Source organism: Gadus macrocephalus, chromosome 21 (assembly GCF_031168955.1).
Source record: "Gadus macrocephalus chromosome 21, ASM3116895v1".
NCBI classification, from domain to species: domain Eukaryota; kingdom Metazoa; phylum Chordata; class Actinopteri; order Gadiformes; family Gadidae; genus Gadus; species Gadus macrocephalus.
Window position 1 is genome coordinate 16,872,563 of NC_082402.1, and position 17,940 is coordinate 16,890,502.

The 17,940-nt window shown below is 41.2% G+C and overlaps 1 protein-coding gene and 1 long non-coding RNA gene across 4 annotated transcripts in view; one reads left to right on the plus strand and one right to left on the minus strand.

The window, feature by feature from the left end:
• Positions 1-17,940, minus strand: part of fig4a (FIG4 phosphoinositide 5-phosphatase a) — a 93,079-nt gene that overhangs the window by 37,016 nt on the left and 38,123 nt on the right. For all 3 annotated transcript variants that reach the window (XM_060042102.1, XM_060042100.1, XM_060042101.1), the window contains 2 exons: positions 17,712-17,860; positions 17,161-17,327 (listed from right to left, as the gene is read on the minus strand). In XM_060042102.1, coding sequence (XP_059898085.1) covers positions 17,161-17,327; positions 17,712-17,860 — 316 coding nt within the window. The remainder of the gene's footprint in view (positions 1-17,160; positions 17,328-17,711; positions 17,861-17,940) is intronic.
• LOC132450137 (uncharacterized) lies at positions 156-1,438 on the plus strand. The gene is made up of 2 exons (XR_009523803.1): positions 156-380; positions 435-1,438. It is a non-coding gene; the product is annotated as an uncharacterized LOC132450137 (long non-coding RNA).

Here is a 17,940-nt window from a genome sequence, read left to right on the forward strand (position 1 = left end):
CACTCATGTGAATTCCCCTTCATCCTGTTCCCATCCCCCTTCCTCCTAGACCTCAGTCTCCCATCGTACTGGAGGAGTTGACTGGAGCATTGGGGGGAGGGTTACCCCCCCAATGCAAGTAGGCCAATAGGTATCAGGAAGTTGCATATTTTTGTATGTGACCAGTAGGGCTGTAACGATACGCGTATCGAAACCGAAATCGCGACACTCAAAGCCACGAACCTGTCTCGCGGTGTGAGAAGGCAGAAGCGCGATACGCCCTTTCTAACTCTCCGGTCAAATTGTCCGATTGAAATTTGCTAATAATTTGTCTAAATAATAGTCTGCTGACAGCGCCCCTTCCTATCGATGCCGTAAGTATGCGACGAGATGCCCTCTCTGTGATGACAGTTCTCCGTGGCTACGGAGGATTGCATTTCTCCACAGCCGTCGAGGTCCTCATATGCGATATGAACGACATTTATCCAGAGTGGGCCAAGCGCGAAAAAAATTGCCTGTGTGATCCTGTCTCTATTGTTTTGTGTGATTTGACTGGCAGTTTGTCTGCTTATAGGTCGGAATGAAGCGGCCACCGATTATTGACAGGATGGGTACTTTATTCTACCGGACTCGTTCGCTTCCTCACAAGACACACGCACTACCGCCCGCTCTCCTCGCTCGTCCACTCACTCGCTGACGTCACTCACACACGCATACGCACACTGCCATTCTCGCGCACACACATATGCTACTCGTAACACTATGCCTCGTTGTTGCAACGTTCATGTTAGACGTTCATGTTTTTCCCCATCTATTGAAAGTTAGGCTATTAAACATGTTGCATTCTATACGGCCTGATTATGTCATTATTTAAGCTACATAGCCTAATAAAAAGCGCTAATAAGGATATTTGACTAAACCAACCAAACAGTTGAGGGTTTTTGCCTACCAGCAAAAAGCATCCTCCAACTGCAATCTTTGGTTAGTTATTTATTAATTTAGCTATACTTTAATAGTATTCTTTCTGTTCAAATCTGTTCAGTGTTCCAAATTATTTGTTATTAAATGTTACATTAAGTTAATTGGTATATAAGTGTTGTTTAAATAAAATGCTTTTTAAATGTAAAAAAATCGTGGGATGTATCGAACCGTGGGTCAAAAATCGTGTTACAAACCGAATCGTGAGTTTGTGTATCGTTACAGCCCTACTAATAAGGATATTTGACTAAACCAACCAAACAGTTGAGGGTTTTTGCCTACCAGCAAAAAGCATCCTCCAACTGCAATCTTTGGTTATTTCTTTATTAATTTAGCTATACTTTAATAGTATTCTTTCTGTTCAAATCTGTTCAGTGTTCCAAATTATTTGTTATTAAATGTTACATTAAATTAATTGGTATACAAGTGTTGTTTAAATAAAATGCTTTTTACATTTTAAAAAATCGTGGGATGTATCGAACCGTGGGTCAAAAATCGTGATACAAATCGAATCGTGAGTTTGTGTATCGTTACAGCTCTAGTGACCAGGTAATGATGGGAAGGTATCTGACAGCATTGTCATGTGTTCAGTTGTGTGATGAAATAAGAACATAGTAAAGGGTAACACAGAGAGATGGTAATAGGACGGTGAGATTGAATGAGAGAGCAACAGATGATAAGGGGAGATGACACACTATCATGGGACACATAATGGGAGAGTAGTGCCCCGTGCCCACTACCTCCGTCAGTTGACCGTTGCCCATTGACTTTGAATGGGGACGGACGCGCAATGCATTGTGGATCCGTCCGTTCAGTTGGAGCGTTCGCCACCGTCAGAAAGTTGAAAAATGTTCAACTTTTTCGGCAGCGACAGGTTCCGTCATACAATCAGATCGCGTATGCTTGGGCTTGGCTGACGTATGCCTCTGCAAAGACTACTCCCCCATCCGTCAGCCACGCCTTCCCACGTCCGTTGACTGACGGTGCAGTGGGCACGAGGCGTAGGGCTGAACGATTTATCAAATTCAAACCAACATCGTGATGTAATAGAACGCGACTTGGAAAAAACGCAATGGTTGCGCTAATATTTTTTTGGGATTTCTTCCTGCCTGGAGATCAGTAAGATTCATATTTATTTTTCTTTTACAATTCAATAGTTAAATAAAGTTATAATAACAATTCATGCATAAATTAATCTTAACACATAGACCTGGCCTAAAGTAAATAACAGATTATATGTCGACTGCTTCCAATGTTGTGTTGTTCATACTATAGAATGATTTATTGCTTGTTTAGTGAATAATAAAGACCATAAGGAACTTTAAAAAGGAAAAACACATAGTAAATTGTGACAGCAATGTTGGTAGAAATAATCGCAATTACATTATTTCCCAAAATCGTTCAGCCCTATGGGAGGGCAACAGATAATAATGGGACAGAGCCAGACGGAGTAACAGAGTGTAACATAGAAGAGATTCCACCACGTAGCAGGATGGTAGGTTGGTTGTTGGGGTTTCCTGCAGGAGCCTGCCAATAAATGATTGAACATTGCAACTTGGCTCTATGATCTATTTAGGACTTGGAAACTGCACCCTGCTTCGAACCATCTCCATACTTCATCATTTGGCGAGCCAGCCAGGAGTTAAACAGGAGGACTTTAAACAGGAGGACTACATTCAGAGCCAACTTATACATGTGATGAGCTAGCCAGGAGTTCAACAGGAGGACCACATCAAGAGCTGACTTCTATAGCACCTTGCTCACAGAGGCATCCAGGTGAGACTCAGACATTGGGGATCAGTGTCGGCCTGAAGGTTTCTCAGCAGCCAAAAAGATGACGGATAAGTTGGAAACAAGTGTGGTCAATAACCACCATTTGTTTAAGTATATACACAAACACGGTTAAACTGTGAGACTCATGATGATGATTCATTGAGAAGATGTGAGGAGAACATGAGTCCTCCATTGCTAGATCAAGTAGGAATATTTAAGTATAATACACTTTCTGGGCTCTTCAATTCTGACCACAACAATCTCAACACCCAGTATTTTCAAATTTACATTTACTGACTGCACTGACAAACCATCAACCTTCTACTCATCTTCCCACAGCTCTACCACTTCGCCACATGGACAAATCAATCCCCAAGAGCAATCAGACTAGATTTTGAGGAAGAGCTGTCTTCCATAAGTTGGTGAGCAAATGGTGCTCCTGTTTAGTATGGTCAAAAGGCCTTGGTAGGCTATGAAAACAGGTTTACCAGAAGTAAACATATCAAAATCCCTGTCCATGATACTAAAGTACACTGTGGCAAAATCCACCGTCAAAACAGGCTTTAGAGAAACGATGTGTGCATCCCTTTAAGGCCCAGCTAGCATCGGCCAGAGAGTTTACATATGCAAACTTCAAACAAGTCGAATCACTTTGGCTTTTTTAGAAAGACTTTCAATTTGGCATGCATATGGCATCTCCCCCTTTTAGCCATCTTAGACTGCCAAACATACATCATTGTGACAGATATAGCTGCTTAAAGGTAACAAATATGCATATATTCAACATAAAAATGTTATATCTCCGCAAACTTAGGCTCTCGTATAGTCCCACCTGGTACATGTGGGTCCACTTTGTTGCCTCAACAATCTGGGGATCAGAATCAGGGAATGTTGTGGTCATTGGAATAATTCAAAATGATCTGACCACTCAGCACGAAAGCTGTTCATCATGACGAATGGTGCGTCGACACAATGTTTCATGGATATTGCAATTCCTAGTGGAAATGGCAGCCTGTTGACATTTGTACATTCAAGTACTGATTATAGCGCCACCTATGTGAGTATCTGGACTATCTTTTGCATCCCTTATTCATTCGTTCTTGAAGCATGGTAATTTAGAAAATGTTTATCCATGTAGTTAAAAAACGATACAATACTAACGAATATGTAACCCAGGTTACTAGGCCTTATCAGAAGTCCAGTTTCAGTTAATTGATTAGATCAATAAATTAATAAGATAAATAGATAAATAAATAGGGTTTGATTTAAAATAGTCTTCCATAATATGAAAAGTATTTATGATTGAAATCCTAAATATGTCAATAAATAGATTAAAAAGATTAATGTACACAAGGTTATTTATATCTGTTTAAAAATAATATCTTGTTTATTTCAAATGTGGCGAATGTGCCTTTCTCAAAGTGTACAAGATTCGGGTGACATGAGGAGTTCACGTAAGACAACGTAGCGTAGCCAATCAGACACCGTCAAGGTGTACGTGCCGTTTCTCTCTCTCTCTCTCTATGCCGGACCGTTGTCGAGGTGGCGGCATGCAAACTTTCTCTTGAAGGAAATTATTGCTTGCGTGAGAGCCAGATATATCGAGCAAGGTACGTTTTATTACTCTGTTTTCTGGGAATAATTGACGCAAGCAGAAACCAGAAAACAAGCCGTTTTTTCGTTTTGACAAGAAAACGAAAATCTAAATTTCAGTTCGTTTATTTGTTTTTTGGTTCTTACTGAGCGAAACGAATTTACCACTCAATATCTGGTTTCCGCCGGTGGGCGGGTCCTCTTATTGGCTAGCGTGCTTCATTGCCCTGTGCTCTTCATAATAAAAGTTCTTCCGTTTGATAATGTCGACAAAAATATTACTGTATTATAGACACTAGCAGACACAGAGGACCACACCACCCACAGTCAAGACTGACACGGCTTCAAATAACAATAATAGTATTCATAATAATTTGAAAATTAGAATTCATGAAGTTATGATGACTTCAGTGCAGTTGATGTTTAGCCACAGTTACAGTTTTTCTCAGTCGCTTTGGTTCATTTCTCAGATCAGAATTGAAATTCTCAAAACTACCTGTTCAATCTTCACATCAGTGTGTCACTTGTGCACATGAAAAAAACAGTTTCTCATTTATTTGAACACGTTGCAAATGCTTTGGTACATCCATGCACATGATTATGTACAATTCTCTGCTCTTTCCTACATTATCAATTGCTTATGTCATGTTGATCAAAATGTATTGTAATGGTCTCTATGGAAGAGTCTCACCCCCACAACATTTAGGTATTAGTTCATTGCATAAGTCTTTACCAGCTAAATGGTTACACAAGTTGTCATAATATGTCAAGCAAATTTCTATACATTTCTATACACTGGCATTAGACTCTTTTTTCTAAATCTGTCCTGAATTGGTCAATTGTTACCACGTGAATCTTGACTTTCTCTAAAGAAGGGACATGTGTGAAGTGTTAGATCAACCAACGTTCAACCAGTTTACTGGAATAGCTCAAAGGTGCATCTCCTGAACCATGAACTGGCAAGTATATATATAGCTGGAGCACGACACAATGTTACATTGTCTGAGAATTTGTGGCCCAACAGAGGAGTTGTAGGATGACTGCACTGTAATTCCTACAGCAATGCATGTACAGTTGACCCTAAGGAGATTTTCCTATGTTCACATTTCTAGCAATGACATGGTCTATCAACAAATTACAGTACAGTCAAAGCGTAAATGTGAATCTTGTCCAGTCTCTTGCAATCAATCTCCCACATACACTAAGGTGTAACTTACAATTCACAATAATTGTCTTCAAAACTTTAGCCAGAGTTTACATCAGAACATCCCTCCAGAGTACACTGTTATATTGACAACATGACTAAGCAATTTGACTGTCTTATCCGTAGACAATGACACAAGGACTTCATTGAAACAGATGTTTACTTTTGAGAGATTAACTAAGGATTTTGAGCAAGAGACTGGCTTTTGCAGGTAATCCATGGCGTTTTGCTATTTGAACACATTGTTTTGAGAAATGCACTTACTGCTTTGCAAATTTCAATTCTGATCTGAGAAATGTACCAAAGCGACTGAGAAAAACTGTAATGCATGCAGAGCAGACCTGCGATCGCTGGCTGCTGATTTCCTCACAGCCTGAGAGCTATGAGGAATACAAGTGATCACAACACATTTCTGACAGCTGAAAATTGCGCATTTGTTGACCTTTATCCATTTAAAGTAAACAAATTATTTTTTCTTGTTGAAAGATATCTTATATTGTTTTCATATTATTCTTTACTGATGGTGTTTACAGAATGCGAGTGCGTGTTATATTGAAAGCGAGGCTGGGTGTGCCTATGAATATAGGCTACAGTGAGTTTTTTAAGGTGCTGTACAAGCAAATCATATTGTCTACTCTGTACAGTGACAGGGAGTGTAAAGTAACCTACTTCATTCAATATCGAATAGGCTACTGTAGCCTACACTATGTACAAATGGTTTTGCTCATGTCAGTTGTGACAGTCATTTTAACGTGTCAGCAGGCAAGCTTCACTCATTCCAGGATGCATTATGCGTTGTCCTATAGCCTACTTGGAACATGTTTTGGAATGGATCTATAGTAGCGTATAGAAATTTGCTCATAACAGGCCAGCTGGAATACAAATCAAACTCTTTGTATTCCAGCTGTTTTTTTTGTGATGTTTTATGATGTTTCAATGTTGCGTTGGTAATGTGTTAGACAGCTTAGATGTTCTTAGATGTTTTGTTAACCTGATTCCTATCCCACTCTGTTTAAGTAAAAGTGTGCTACTGCTGCAAAATCTCTTTGCTTTTGTTTTCTTTAATGTGTTTGGAAATGACTTTTAATGATGTTAACTAGATCTCATAACTGGCCTAAACACATAAAAAAATGGTATATACCCTATACCGTTTGACTATAAGAATCTCTATTCATGTAGTCAGTCAATGATCAAACTAGTAGCATGAATATGAATTACAGTCCAAGCGGGTTAGGCCAGGCAAGGCAATTTTATTTTTATAGCCCGTTTTTACAAACAGTTTGTCTCAAAGGGCTTTACATAGCATGAGCATCATAACAACATCCTCTTCCCTTAAACCCTCACATTGACTGAGTAAAAACTCCCAGGAAAACCAAGGGGAAAAATTGCAGTTGGTTCAGACTGGGGGTGGAGCTGTGGAGAATATATGGAAACACAGAGAGACTGCGAGACGCCAAGGCCAAACTACAAGGTGCGAAAGGTGAGGGGGGGTCTGCCTCTCTGACCCATGGGGAGAGCTGGTTCCATAGTAAAGGAGCCCAGTAACTGAATGCTCTACTTCCCAGTCTGTTTTTAGAGATACTGGGAGTCACTAACAGACCTGCATTCTGGGAGCCAATAAAAATCTGATAAGTCATAATAAAAATAATGACTCATTATTGTGCATTTAAAGATGTATATTATTACATTGCAGCATTATTTGGGGATGACAATACAAGACTTCCATTAATGTGCATTTGAAGGAGAGTTTGCTTTGTATTCCAGCTGGCAAATTTCTATAGGCTACTATAGATCCATTTCAAAACACGTCCCAAGTAGGCTATAGGACAAAGCATAATACATCCTGGAATGAGTGAAGCTTGCCTGCTGACATGTTAAAATGACTGCCACAACTGCCATGACCAAAGAGCAAAACCATTAGTACATAGTGTAGGCTACAGTAGCCTATTCAATATTGAATGAAGTAGGTTACTGTACACTATGTCACTGTACAGAGTAGTCAATATGATTTGCTTGTACAGCACCTTAAAAAACTCACTGTAGCTTATATTCATAGGCACACCCAGCCTCGCTTTCAATATAACACACACTCGCATTCTGTAATCACTGTCAGTAAATAATAATATGAAAACAATATAAAATATCTTCCAGCAAGAAAAAATTATCTGTTTACTGTAAATAGATAAAGGTCAACAGATGCGCAATGCAGGGCTCTCCATTTTTGAACTGAGTTCAGAGTGAGATTTTGTCTGCGGGGGGGGGGGGGATATATTAATATGTGACTGCATACAAATTTTTTCAACAGACATGGTGACTAATGTATGATAGTTATTATTAGTTATTATAGTTATTATGTTATATTATTGGCCCTTAACACTAATATTCAGAAACAACACTGCCTCAAAAGGATATTGGCCTAAGCAACACCAGTAGAGGCATATACTTTTCCCTGAACTTTTAAACGTTGCAAACGTGCAAAACATACATTATATTTATGTGGCATTCAGTCCAATGCTTAAAAATATATCTGTGGCATTCAGTAGGCCAATGCTGTGGTAAAGTGTGCAAAGAGTATGAATATTTGATGGAGTATGAGTAAGTGTTTCCTTCTGTTACATAGATAGAACTTTATCAATCCCCTGCAGGAGAATGGAGAAATGTGTTAATGTTTGTCCCTATAAAACAATAATGGTAAAAAAATAATACAAAACATGACGGTAACTCTAAAGTCAAACCGTCCAATCTGAAGGCTTTACTTAACCACTCCCCCTACTCACTTCCACCAATGCAAAGCGAACAGAACTGAGTAGGGGAGGGCGTAGCCCAACTAGTTTGTGACAGACCCAGAGGAACGCAACGCAAATTAAATGTGAACATGTATTGAGGCTTTAATAAAATCCCGGACGATTTTGAAATTTCACCCGGACGCATTTGATTCCTACCCTTCCACTGTTAAATAGCGGCGCAAGTTGTGTGGCGTGTGAATGGGTTGAATTGCGTGCGTCTCACGGAGAGCCCTGCGCAATGTTCAGCTGTCAGAAATGTGTTGTAATTAGAGATGTCCGATATTATCGGCCCCCCGATATTAGCATAAAAATGTAATATCGGTCAATATCGGTATCGGATTTTTTTTGCCTTAAAACCGATAATTATTATTATTATTATTTATTTATTTTTATTTATTTATAGCTCAAATAAATGTTTTCAAAATTGTGCAGTACAGTGCACATTGTAATTGACTCATATTTGTGCATTTATTCAATTAAGGTTATTGAGTTTTAGTTAAAGAAACATACTGCTATGTTGCACAGGTACAATGTTTTATCATTTGTGAAGTCAAGTTTGCCCTATTTGTTGTGGGCATTGTCAAGATTATCTCAGGGAGAGTGTAATCCAAACTGTTGTCTGAGACCATTAAAAAATAAAAAATAAACATGGCACTTTTCCCTTAAATTAAGTTGAAGTATTTTTCTTATTTTGCACAGACAATGTTAACATTTGGAAAGCCTTGTTGCATTCAAGAATGCATCCAGTGGGGCATCACAATAACATTAAGCATGTTGTGTTAATTCCACAACAGGAGATATGTAATGTTACCTAAATTAGGTTTGAGGAAAAATAACCCAAATATCGACATCGGTATCGGCTGATATCGGAATCGAAAATTTAGAGTTGGACAATATCGCATATCGGATATCGGCAAAAAAGCCAATATCGGACATCCCTAGTTGTAATCACTTGTATTCCTCATAGCTCTCAGGCTGTGAGGAAATCAGCAGCCCGCGATCGCAGCTCCTTTGATGTGAACGCGCACAGAGCGCATAGTTCAGAGCCGGACAATGATGTCGTAGTAAAGCCCTCAGGTCTACTCTGCATGTATTAACTGTGGCTAAACATCAACTGCACTGAAGTCATCATAACTTCATAAGTTCTCATTTTCAAATGATTATGAATACTATTATTGTTATTTGAAGCCGTGTCAGTCTTGACTGTGGGTGGTGTGGTCCTCTGTGTCTGCTAGTGTCTATAATACAGTAATATTTTTGTCGACATTATCAAACGGAAGAACTTTTATTATGAAGAGCACAGGGCAATGAAGCACGCTAGCCAATAAGAGGACCCGCCCATCGGCGGAAACCAGATATTGAGTGGTAAATTCGTTTCGCTCAGTAAGAACAAAAAAACGAATAAACGAACTGAAATTTAGATTTTCGTTTTCTTGTCAAAACGAAAAAACGGCTTGTTTTCTGGTTTCTGCTTGCGTCAATTATTCCCAGAAAACAGAGTAATAAAACGTACCTCACTCTATATCCCAACGTTTTGAATAATTATCGGCAGCGCAGAGAACGAAGTTATTTTTGTTGTTGCTGTGGGTTGATTAGTGGACCTTGTTTGTGACGGAAACGAAGGAGAACGTGAGTTGGTTATTAACAACTATAGCGCTAGCTCATGCCATTAGCCACTGTAATACTTTGTTGCATATTCTTTATACTTCGTTGCATATTACTGAACTCCCGTGTCCCTGTCTCTTCAAAAGCGGAACCTGGACTGATGAGCAGTGTATTCTGCCTTGTACCCGGAGTGTGTGTGTATATGTGATGTTTGAGCCTCTGGTGAGTAATCTTTATTGATGTTCGTCTGATGAACAGAGTTGAAGTGTGCATCTGTTAATGTTAATGTGGATTACCGGGGCATTAATTTCATGTATGTTTTAAAAATGTTTTACATTACGTTGTTTTAGTTAAAGGCCCACTATGCAACTTCGGGCATTTCTTCGCTGTTTTCTTGGTTTTGGCACGCACATTTCTCTACACAACGCCCCCTACAGCTTCGTAGTAGATATTTCACAACACTGTCGTAACAACTCGTTGACGACCCTTCCCCATGCACTTCTCCGCGAGCCATGTGGATTTGTTTTCAAAGAAGCCGGCGAATGCGTGGAGCCATGTCCGAAGTAGATGTTCATAAAGTGTAGGCAAGGTTATACATTTTTAAAAGGGTGTATTTGTATTGCAATAAACATAAATCCATCCTTTTTTATAGTTGACGGGGAGAATTTATATCCTAGATTATAATTGTTTTATTTTAGGTTGAACAGAACAATCAGTGTAAGAGGTTTGGCCAACATAATAATCTAAATAAACAAGAACCAGCAAAACACCCATGGAAACAAAGGTGTTTATATGGTTGCAACCAAGCAAGCTAGAAACATACAGGGCTCACAACAAAACGGTCGAGAAAACAATTTTTACAGGGCTCACAAAATGGAGACTATCAACATCAAGAATACCACGAAGACAAAGGCCACCCAAGGGTACTTTCAATTTCAAAAGCAACACGGCTGAGTCGGCGTCTGATTTGCAGTCTTCTTTTTCTTTCAGTTCACGCTATTCCTGAAAAGCTTGCCCAACGTTTACTCGTGTCTGGCCTCTCTGCCGGTCAGTCTCCCTTTTCTCTTCTTCTGTTCCTCCGACATTGGGTTTCTCTGTCTCTTTTTAGTCGGCTGATCTATGATGAATATAACAATCCCTTAGTGACTTGTGTTTATATCGAGCCGGTTCCGTGTTTGGGGGTCTGTGCCGTAAAGCAATTCGTTACTTCGCGAGACCCGAGACTCCCGCGAGAGTGGGCGGCGGGTCGCCGGCAGAAACATATTCCTTTTCTCCGCCAAGATGCGCAAGGGTGAGTCGAAACAACGAACAATCGAACAAAAATTTATAATAGAACCATCGCAATGACTCTTAGCCTGTTATATTAAGGTAAATCAAGCCAAAAAAGTTGCATAGTTCCCCTTTCACTCGTGTCTGATCTCTTTTCTGGTCCATTCTTCTTTTGTTCCACCGACGGTCGCCTCTTGGGTCCCTTATCAGTCGATTTATCCATGATGAATACAACAATTGCCTCGCAACTGGCTGTTTATATCTAGCCGGTGCCATGTTTGGGTGTGTGTCTGTGCCGTAAAGCATTTTCGAAACTACAATCTGACTACATTTTCGAGGATATCCGCTGCGTCACATCCGGATTGTGTCGGTCCGAACAGAGCAAGTTGCATATGCGCTTTTTCGCTGGAGAGGCGACATGGGTAAATGACACACCCACCAATCGACCCAGAAATGGATGCAGAACCATCAGCATAACTCTCAACCTGCATACTTAATGTAATTTTGGCTAAAAAAGTTGCATAGTGGGCCTTTAAAAGTAAAGGAGATGAACGGAAAGAAATGTTCAGCCTCAGTCTCATGTTAATGTTGAGAATGTGTTAAAAAGTAGTTAACATGATTATTAGAAAACAATGTATATGTATAAATATGTGTGTTAATATGCATTTATTTACATTTAGCATTAAATGTAGTATGTACTACTTAAGTAGTAAGTATAGTTTATTTATATGAATGTTATAGTGAACCTTTTTCTGGCCTTTATAGGCCGGGTCTTTTTGCTTGTATGGATTCCTGGTGAGATCTGCATGAAGATTCTTCTCCCGCTGGGATTTCTCCCATCTCTGGAGAGGTAGTGGGGAACCTCAGTGGTAGTGGCGAGCTACCCAAACCAAGGACTGTTATTTTGTTACCAAGATTCTGATTTTCCCAGTGGCTGGATATATTGAGAAACTGGTTGATACCTCATGTTTTTTTAATTTATTATTCCTTTATTTTACTTCTTTAAATCTACACAATATAGCTCTTAAAAACGTACTTGTTGATTGTGTGAGTCCTTTACTCTGTCACTCAATGCATATTGCTAATACCCCTTTCTCCTATAGCGAACTAGACTTCTGATTTTCCGGCCCACGAGTTAATTACTAATGCACTGATAATTACATCTGTATCTCCCAGTCTTCACCATCGACGGTTAGAGCTGATGCTGGTTACAAATAGGTCCCCAAATGAACACTTGATGGAAACAAAGGTGGTTTGATTAAAAAACCCTGGTCATTTTGACACTAATCTTTTGGTTAATTTTAACCTTGCCATTACTTATGTCCAGAGGTGGGTAGGAACACGCTACATTTACTCCGTTACAAATACTTGAGTAACTTTTTGGATAAATTGTAATTTTAGGAGTAGTTTTATTGCAACATACTTTTACTTTTACTTGAGTAAATATTTGAAGAAAGAACGGTACTTTTACGCCGTTCCATTTGGCTACGTGACGTCGTAACTTTGTTTTTTTAGATCTTTTCTTTTATTACATGCAAGATCTATTTCTATCACGTGAATATTCCTTAACCCAAGTGAAGGAGTTCAAGTACCTCGGGGTCTTGTTCGCGAGTGAGGGTACTATGGAGCGTGAGATTGGCCAGAGAATCGGAGCAGCGGGGGCGGCATTGCGTTCGCTTTACCGCACCGTTGTTACGAAAAGAGAGCTGAGTCGCAAGGCAAAGCTCTCGATCTACCGGTCGATCTTCGTTCCTATCCTCACCTATGGTCATGAGGGTTGGGTGATGACCAGTGGCGGTTTTAGGCACGGGCGAACCAGGCAGCCGCCCGGGGCGCCATCTTTGTGGGGGGCGCCAAATCACATGGGGTGCGCCACGAGCAGTTAAAAAAGAATAAGCGCTGCGTAGCGGTTTTCAATGAAGTACAAAACATTGTGTGGGGAATTGGTGTTTTGGCGCCCCCTCTGGCTGCAGGCGCACACCTGCTCGTTGAGAAGGTGCCGTGCACAGACGGAATGAAACCCCCACTGAAGTCCGTAGGGTCATGATACAACCCCCCCCTTGGAGGAAGTCTTGCCCGGGGCGTAACTGGACGTAGAACCGCCACTGGTGATGACCGAAAGGACGAGATCGCGGGTACAAGCGGCCGAGAGGCAATTGAATAACGCCTGCACACACACACAGGCACGCACGCACGCACGCACAACGCAGAGTGGTAATCGGGAGAGTTGGGAGAATTCCCTGTGGCCCGTTAACGTTTCGGGGGGCACCGGGTCAACGTCGCCACCAATTCGGTTTTGTCTAGAGGGGAGTAACTGAGCACCCCCTCCCGAAGTGGTACAGCCCAGGTCGGCCTTGAATTGGTCAGAAAGACGTAACAGCTAATGACAACATTGAATTCTCATGCAGGCTCGAACAGAGTGAGACACACACACACACACACACACACACACACACACACACACACACACACACACACACACACACACACACACACACACACACACACACACACACACACACACACACACACACACACACACACATCCAGCTTATTCCATGCTTAAAGCACCCAGGCTACTATGCGGCGAGCTGGGGCTCTCATGTTCTCCCCTGCGGTGTATTCCTTGTCCGCATCCCCTGCCATCCAGTTGTCATACGATTCATGCAGACTGGTTTTGAACGGCTGATGCCATGGATGTACTTTGTTAATAATGTCAGTTAACAGTTATACGTGTATTGGTTTTAATTAATATAATTTTGGATAAACCAAATTTATTTTATTTAAAGGTTGATGTATTTAAATTTGCAAAGATTTAATTTGTTATTGTTTTAGTTCAAGGGTTATACATTTTATTTTTAAAGACCTTATTTATTTTATTTAAAAGGATGTTATTTAAATTATCTTCATTTGAACATTGCTGTTTTATATTTTGTTGGTGTCTATTTTGTACCGTTTGTGTTGCTCTGTTTATTTAAAAAATAAATCGGAGAAACTCAGTACTCAGTACTCTTGAGTACTTGAGTAGTCTTTTCACTGCATACTTTTTTACTCTTACTTGAGTAATTATTTTTACGAGTACTTTTACTTCTACTTGAGTAATTATAATCTTAAAGTAACAGTACTTTTACTTGAGTAAATTTTTTAGCTACTCTGCCCACCACTGCTTATGTCTACGACTTAACACACAAGAAAAGTTGTTACTGAGCTCTTCCTTATATCAGGGAAAGATTGCCCTCACATAGACTTACTGGTCACTGTAGTGTTGAGGACACCTTGATGTGGTACTGGACAATGAGTTATGCTGCACCACGAACATCAGCTCGGTGGCCCGATCCTGCAGATTTACCCTCTACAACATCCGCAGGATCCGGCACTTCCCCCCGAGGGAAGCAGCTCCGCTCCTAGTCCAAGTGCTGGTCATCTCCCGCCTCGACCACTGCAACTCGCTCCTGGCTGGACTCCCTGCCTCTGTGTTCAAACCTTTGCAGCGCATCCAGAACGCTGAAGCGCGCCTTGTGTTCAACCTGCCTAAATTCTCCCATGTGACCCGCCTCTTCCGGGACCTCCACTGGCTCCCTGTAGTAGTAGCTTGCATCAGATTCAAGATGATGTTACTCGCATACAAGGCAGTCAATGGAACTGCCCCTGCCTACCTCCAAGCGTTGGTCAAATCACACCATCTAGCTCAATTACTTCAGCTCGACGTCTGGCGTCGCTAAGAGCAACTAAAAGTCAATCAAAGTCACAACTCTCTTCTCTCTTTTGGTACCGCAATGTTGAGCTCACTGCCGATGTCAGGATCGCAGAGTTGCTCAGCAACTTCCGCAAAATACTCAAGACTCACCTGTTCAGAGTTTACCTAGACTATGCATAGCCACCCCCTCCCACCCCTCCTACACAATTGTATGGTGTACGTCCTGGCACTTAATAATAGTTCTTAGTTGTGTAGCATCTTATCCTAGCTAAAAGCTATCTTTGTTGAATACAGGGAATGGGTTAACCTAGCAATTACTGGTGCTTGGCATTTGGTTCTATGAACATCCTTACTGTACTGACAGAGATACGTACATTGTTTCTCATTCTTCTGACAAAGTCTCTGGATAAAAGCATCTGCTAAAGGCCCTAAATATACAACTTTTGCAATCCTAAAAAGACGCATCACACGTTCCACATTTCAGCCGTTGACAGCACACTTGTTCCAACCACTGTTCACCTTATAGTCGGGATCAAAAAGCAACTATTATGACAGGCCATCAAAAATGCCCTCTGCAAATATAGTATTAAGAGAAATTAGGAATAGGTTTAAGGCTACTATTGTCCGTTATAGCTGTTCTCCTTAATTAGTCCAAACTATTCTGCGTAGTACTTTGTGCATGTGTACATGCCTTCACGTCTTTTCTAAAAAGGTATACAACGCATTTGCGTCTCTCAAATGATACGCACAACAAGAACTCGGATAGAATAAGCTCACAATGATTAAATAAGAAACTTCACAGTTATACAGAAACAAACCAATACTAAAAACTTACTCTTTTTATATTAAAACCTTAATTTTGCTCCTTTATTGTATTTTTGTGTGTAGGTATATATATATATATTTTTTTATTCTATAATAAAATAATATGTTACTTAAATTGCATACAATCGTGTTGTATGTTTCCGTTAGCTTTATTCATATTTGACAAAGTTTGGAGGAAGTGGGTTCGACCAATATTCATGAAAGCAAAACACAAGGGACTGGTCTGGGAGGACAGGTGCTATTCAGAGATGTGTTGCTCCCAATCGGTATCAGGAATGAAAGAGTTGGATCAGTGTAACTGTTTTGCAACCATAAGAGATTTGAGAATTTACTTGGACTTGTGAGCAAAGATAAATGTGCGATCCAAAGCTATGCACCAGTGAACGGCCGGGCCCTCCAAGGCTGAACGGGCGCCGGGAAATAAGAATGCCTTCAGGGACCACTGCTAATATCTCAACTCTGTGACAATGACCAAGAGAAGACTTGATGAAGCACAGCTGTCCATGTACATTTTTTCAAAGCGATGATTTAAACCACCCTGTTCACGCATCAACAAGTCCATGCACACGAGGCACGTTAGACGACTCCGATAGGACTCTTACAACGGAGTTAGGGTTAGGGAGACGATGATTTTCAAGGTACACTAAAACCTATGTGTTAACTCCTGACACGTGCCTTGTTTCAACTCCTGTATAAAAAGCGGTATACAGTCCTGTAGTGAAAAGGCAATGTGTACTTTATAATAGCTCTGGTTTTACAGTAGAGATGTAAAACAAAGATGTAGTAAAGACCCAGAGGCTGGCTGGTTATCAAATGTTGTTTGGGTAAAATGCTCATCAGATAGTGTGTGTGAGTATGTGTATGCGTATGTGTATGTATGTGTATGTGTTTGTGTTTGTGTAGCGATAACATGAAAGCTGTACTCCATACACAAGAGGAGACACTGTATTGACTTGTGATGATGAAATCTGGAGCTAACTCGTAGGAAGGAGAGGAGACGGATGGTACTACAGAGAAAGCTGGTGGGAGGTGGGGGACTGGCGGTGGGACTACAGAGCGTATGGTTGGGTGGGAAGGGTACTTTGCCGCGCCCTGCGAGTACACCACGGGAGCAACTGTTGTGCTAACTGAGCTAAGCATGCGTGTTTGTGCCTGTGTGAGGGGGGGTCAATGAGCAGAGCATTTTTTTGCATGGCCCCCCACCGGCCCCAGTGTCTCCATAGTAACAGGTGACTGGCGGGTCAGGTGGGTCTCCTGGTTGGGGAGGGGCATGGAAGAGGAGAGGACATTTGGAAGCAAAGCATGGGTTCACGCTGGTTATTTTAGGATCCCACTTGAGGGTGTAATGAAAGGAAGCAGCTAAAACGATTGCAGGAGTTTGGTGTGTGCTATTAAGAGGCTGTGTCAGTCAGTGTTTGTTTGTGTGCAGAGGAGAGAAGGCTGTGTGCTACCTGAGAAGGCGTTGCTGTAGTAGCGGGACAGCGTCTGCATGATGTCCTTGGAGTGTTGGGTCCAGGGGGCGATTTTGCGGTAGGTCTTGACCCTGTGGACCAGTTGGGAGCCACCGTACTGCAAGGAGAGAGTGTCTCCGTGGTCCTCGTACAGCTCCTCAAACAACCTGGGACACACAGTGGAAAGTAAACCATCTGTCCTGAAACCCTTCGGGGCTCTCGGCGACCTCCATCTTCCAAATGCAATCCCAAGCTGGAGCTGTATTTGAGCTCGGGTCTATTCATGGACTCTTTTGCGTTGGGTAGAATCAAGTGCATTCTCAAAAGGAACACGTTAGTTTTTTTGCTTCCATTGCTTTTTTCGTATCGGGGCAACCCGGGTACTCTGAAAATAGTGAAACATAACGGTCATGCAGATAATTGTTTGATTATGTACAGTCAATTTCCTACATATTGTACCCTTAAATATAGATTATAATTGACTACATTATTACAAAATAAGGCCCATGCCCAGATGCCCACTGTGGGGTCCTGGTAGAGTCTGGGTTTACCTGACGCAGTCCGTATCGAACTGAAGCTTGGGCTTGTCAATCATGCCGAGCGCGTACAGCTGATAGGCCAGAGCACACTTCCCCACCATGAACTGGGCAGTGTTGGTCCGGTCCAGACAGTCCACACAGTTGGTCCGCAGTACCCCAGTCTACAGCGAAAGCGGGAGGAACAACCAAAGGTTTGTCAAGCAGCTTAGCAAAATACCTATTGAGCTGAGAATTGTGACGT